Source organism: Octopus bimaculoides, chromosome 9 (genome assembly GCF_001194135.2).
Source record: "Octopus bimaculoides isolate UCB-OBI-ISO-001 chromosome 9, ASM119413v2, whole genome shotgun sequence".
NCBI classification, from domain to species: domain Eukaryota; kingdom Metazoa; phylum Mollusca; class Cephalopoda; order Octopoda; family Octopodidae; genus Octopus; species Octopus bimaculoides.
The window spans coordinates 32,820,244-32,825,236 of NC_068989.1; the positions used below are offsets into that span (position 1 = coordinate 32,820,244).

Here is a 4,993-nt window from a genome sequence, read left to right on the forward strand (position 1 = left end):
ATATATATATATATATATATATATATATATATATATATATACGTGTGTGTGTGTGTTTCTCTAGATTATTGTCCTGGTACGTCTTGTCTTACTCCATGAAGTTGATTGTAATTTATTTTTACTTATTTCAAGTATACATTGGTAACTTCATGAAATGTACTACATTCTAACACTGACAAATTTTTATTGTTTTTGGAATAAGTCAAGAAAAATGATTTCATCCAATAGACAAATTTTTTGATGAACATATTACTGGCAGTGAACTGGATTTCTTCAATAGACGACAAACTTGCTGCCGTATATTTATCTCATTTATCTAACTATATTTAGTTCCAGTCCATAACTTGAACACATATAATTCAAATAAAACAAACTTATAGCTGCATTGACAAGAACAATACAGTAGTAGTAATAATAATAATAGTTGTATAAGTAATATTTTTCTAATTAGGCACAAGGCCAATTTTGAAAGCTAATAAAATCATTCGCACTGTTATTTCTGGTACAACTTATGCGAATGTTAGTGTGAAAGTTGAAATCGTTGGTGGTGTGGTTTTGAATATGAATCCAATCAGTGGGACATGTGTACGATCCAAGTTGGTCATTGTCGGCGACTGTGCTTGTGGCAAAACTTCTTTGATTCATCGATATGTCAATGGAGCCTTTTTAGAGGTAAGTCATACATTCTTGCTCTCTCTCACTCTCTTTTTTTTTTCTTTTTGTTTTGTCACTCAACTTCTCACCAACACTCCTTATCTCTCTGCTCTCATCTACTTTTATTTCACTTTCATCTTCCTTTCTTCTCTGTCTTTTCTTACCTTCATCACATTCTCTCTCTCTCTCATGTTCTATCACATTCTCTCTCTCATGTTCTATCACATTCTCTCTACATATCTTTATAACTATATTTACCGTTATTTCTTTTTTTTAACTCGAATATTCATTATTTTCTAAGTCGCAGTTGTAATATCAACAACAATAGTTGTATAATTTCTTTCCACAATGATAAAATATTAGGCAATTCTGATGATATACACACATACACCCAAAATATCACGCATTGTCAAATATATTATGAATTATTCAGATTCTCGGTAAATGTTGAATATTTATATAAGAATTTTGTTAATGGAAAGTAGTTTAAGATACTCTAGGTAATTCGGGATACAAGCAGCTATCAGCGTTTATTCCCCCTCCCCCACCTTCATCGTATAAAGTTTGCGTATATAACCTAAATTTTCTGATGTTAGTGATGTATAACGACATAACATTATCATGTATGTGATAACAGCCAACTTTTTGAAGCTCTAAAAACCAAAAGAAGCATTTTATTTATGTGGTCGATTTGTATGTGGCGATAAATTCTCTGGATATAGCTTTACCTATTTTTAAACGACAAATAATATACTAAGCCCTTATAAACACATTTCCATACACGTATACACTCGGAGACAGTTATCGTTCTCACAAGAAATATTATCACAAAAGAAGTTTTTTCAATCTGCCATTGTAACTCTTTTTTTTTTTTTATTCCAACATAGATGCAATCAATAAGGTTTATTTCTAAAAAGGCGAATATAAGATTTGGAAATATTCGTATCTCATTGTCTTTGTAAATGTCAGGCAAACCTCTTGTAGCATGCAGAGTCTGATAAACTAACCCACACGGTTGATAGGTACCAGTGAAAGTAGAATATTGCCTGTTGCCGTCTGGAGAACTCGCACAAGCAGCAGCCTATGGAGGCCTGCTGAAGTAGAACACTTAAATTCATGTAATTTGAAATAAAAGCATTGTGCATTAACAAGATGCAAAGTGAAGTTGAATTAGGAACTGTACTTTATCACTAACCAATTGTTGATCATAACTTTAAATTGTTTAACAACAAAATTAAATTGCTTTCTTAATTTTTTTTTGACAAATACCGTTTCAACCTACTTTATATTATATTAATGACAAGATTATCTTTTTTGCCGTTGTCTATGCTACTGTACTTTTGTCTGAAGTACATCATTTTCTTCAGTTTCTAAGATAGACAGTGAAAAAAGTGATTAGTCTGTGTTGACTTCAGGGAGCTAACCCACATAGCTACAGTCATTCATTGATCAGAGTTCATATAAGCACAGTCTGTACATTTTGTGATGAAGTAGTGATGTAAAGTATAGTTTAGCAGATGTTGTAAAAATAGTATGTGTAATTTTTGTTGGAGGGCATAATGACTGAAGGAGTCATTAGCAGTGCCAATTAGAGAGAATGTCAGCAATGGTATTTACATGGTATTTCTGAATTACAGAAAACACAATTTTATATTATAATTGGTAATATACTTGTGTATGTGTATATCTAACTACTTAAGTCAGTGAAAACCTTGTGTATTCAGTGAATTTTGTGATACTTAATAAAACTCATGATTACTAGGGGGCCCAACTTGGCTCTTCATGTCAGCAGGCAATACAGTCTTGGACAACTAAGAGGCTGACAGTTTGTATCCTGTCACCAACACTATTCATGGTTAAAACTCTTTCAAATGGATAAATCCTTATACTTGAAAATATTTACTGCACTGTATGAACAATTGCTGTTGGAAGCAAGCTAAAATTGACATGTGGTTTCATTAGCTTTAGTCTAAGAGGAAACTGGATCCCATTCATGTTTTAGTGAATGTTTTGTGATATATTTGTGACATACCAGTGACTCAAACATAAATCCATAAATAACCAGTTTGCAATGGTAAACAACCATACAATATCCCAGACAGGCTGACATTAACAGTGTTGCCTATATCATTACCGCTCAAGCCAATCAACTTGTGTGCCAGCCTGTTCATCAACTCAGACTGGTGTCAAGAGATGTACCTATTTCATCACCTTTCAGATTAATCAGCAGTTTTAAAGCAGATGCTATATTAATAAGTGACACTGTTAAGAAATATTTATTCCAGCTGGAATTATAAGGGATTGTTGTGCAGTGCAACTCATCTCAGAATGGTAGAGCTAATAGGCTATCAGGTTGCAGTATACTGGTTAACATAGCTAAAATACTTGTAGTCACTGTGTTTATGGTTGTGGTAGTTACATAGATGTGATAGTAATGGACAGCAGCCAATGATTTCATAAACCACTTATGAAATCATCAATTCAGATTTTATTGATAACTTGGATACCTCTATGGAGAAGAGTAACCAGTTCAACTCACATGCATCCAACTTTGCAGATTTATGATAAAGCTTATATAAGAACTATTGTGAGCTCATCATAGTGCCTTTTATCAACAACTCAAATACCCAATCTTTTTATGGCCATATGTTTCTAAATAGTATATGTGCATGCATATGTACAGGGTGCGTAAGGTATTTGAGGACAGTTATATACTTACACAGAAATGACTCATAAAAAACAGACGATAATGCCTTTTTTACTGAAAAGGTTTTGAGGATAAGAATAAACATACTGTTTTGTCATTTTTATTCAATAAAGTCTCCTTCAGCTTCAATAACGGCTTCTATGCAAGATCTGAATCGCCTACATGCTAGGATCAAGTGGTCTGTGTTCATATTGGACATTACTCTGACTATGGAGGCTTTTTTAGAGATTGTTTGGTGTTATGAGGGTGCTCATTGACCTCTTTCTCAACTACACTCCATATATAGTAGTCCAATGGATTGAGAGCTGGGAGGCCAAATGTTGGGGGTTATGTAGTCATGAAAATTTTCCGCCATCCATTCCTGCATTGCTGTAGCCTTGTGTGATGGCGCCAAATCTTGTTGAAACACATAAGGTCTTCCGTTGTGTACATTATCGATCTATGGCTTAACCACTGTGTTCAGAACATCTATGTAGGTAACAGAGTTTACTCGAAGATCTTGTGGAAAGAAGTGAGGCGGCATCACATGTCCTTCATTGCTGACAACTCCCAAAACCCTGACAGTTGCAGGAAATTTTGTTTGCATTACTCTTGGAACTTCTGAAGGGTCTGTACATAGCCATCTGTCATTTCTTCTGTTTACTTTCTGATCTTGATCAAAGTTTTTCTCGTCTGAGAAGAACCAAATGACATCTTTCTCTGCTGGGTTTTTAAGTTTGTTCAGGGGTCTTTTAGAGCTGATTAAGTGATTTTACTGTTTCTGACATGAAATGACCTTTTCTTATCGCATAAGATTTGTATCTGATGTCTTTGTGGATAACATTTTGGATTGTTCCTTCTGACACATGGTGTTCTTTTGCAATCAACCTCATGGATCTTCTGGGATTGTCATCAATGGTCTGCTTTATTTGTTGAGTAAATTCTGGTGTTCTAATAGTATCAGTATGTCTACAATGTTTCTTACATTTTGATACTGGTAATACATTTCCGTCTTTAGCCTCTAACTCCTTGTGAATTTTGTAGACGAAGGATCTAGCAACTTTTATAAATTGTACTACTTCTAAATTGCTATGTTCAGCCTTTATAGCCACAATGACTGTGTGCCTCTTCATTTCTTGTGTAATCATAGGGTCTGCCATTGATAATTCTGAAATATAGAAAATATTAAGTTGATAAATATGTTGCTATAGTAAAATTAATATATGTCCTCAAAAACCTTACGCACCCTGTATATATGTAATATGTGTGTATATTTATGTATATGTGTATATGTGTAGAGGTAGTCGATAGCTTCCGCTATCTAGGTGACCAAGTTAGTAGTGGGGGTGGGTGCGCTGAAAGTGTAGCTGCTAGAATAAGAATAGCCTGGGCAAAGTTTAGGGAGCTCTTACCTCTGCTGGCAACAAAGGGACTCTCACTCAGAGTAAAAGGCAGACTGTATGACGCATGTGTACGAACAGCCATGCTACATGGCAGTGAAACATGGGCTGTAACTGCTGAGGACATGCGTAAGCTCGCAAGGAATGAAGCCAGTATGCTCCGTTGGATGTGTAATGTCAGTGTGCATACCCGTCAGAGTGTAAGTATCTTGAGAGAAAAGCTGAACATAAGAAGCATCAGTTGTGGTGTGCA

At 34.8% G+C, this 4,993-nt stretch overlaps 1 protein-coding gene across 1 annotated transcript in view; it reads left to right on the forward strand.

Annotated features, from left to right (window-relative positions):
• Nucleotides 1–13: 13 nt before the first annotated feature.
• LOC106879550 (rho-related GTP-binding protein RhoE) overlaps nucleotides 14–4,993 on the forward strand; it is a 67,541-nt gene continuing 62,561 nt past the window's right edge. The window contains exon 1 of the mRNA XM_052970564.1: nucleotides 14–672. Within this exon, the coding sequence (XP_052826524.1) occupies nucleotides 562–672 (111 nt within the window). The 5' untranslated portion in view covers nucleotides 14–561. The remainder of the gene's footprint in view (nucleotides 673–4,993) is intronic.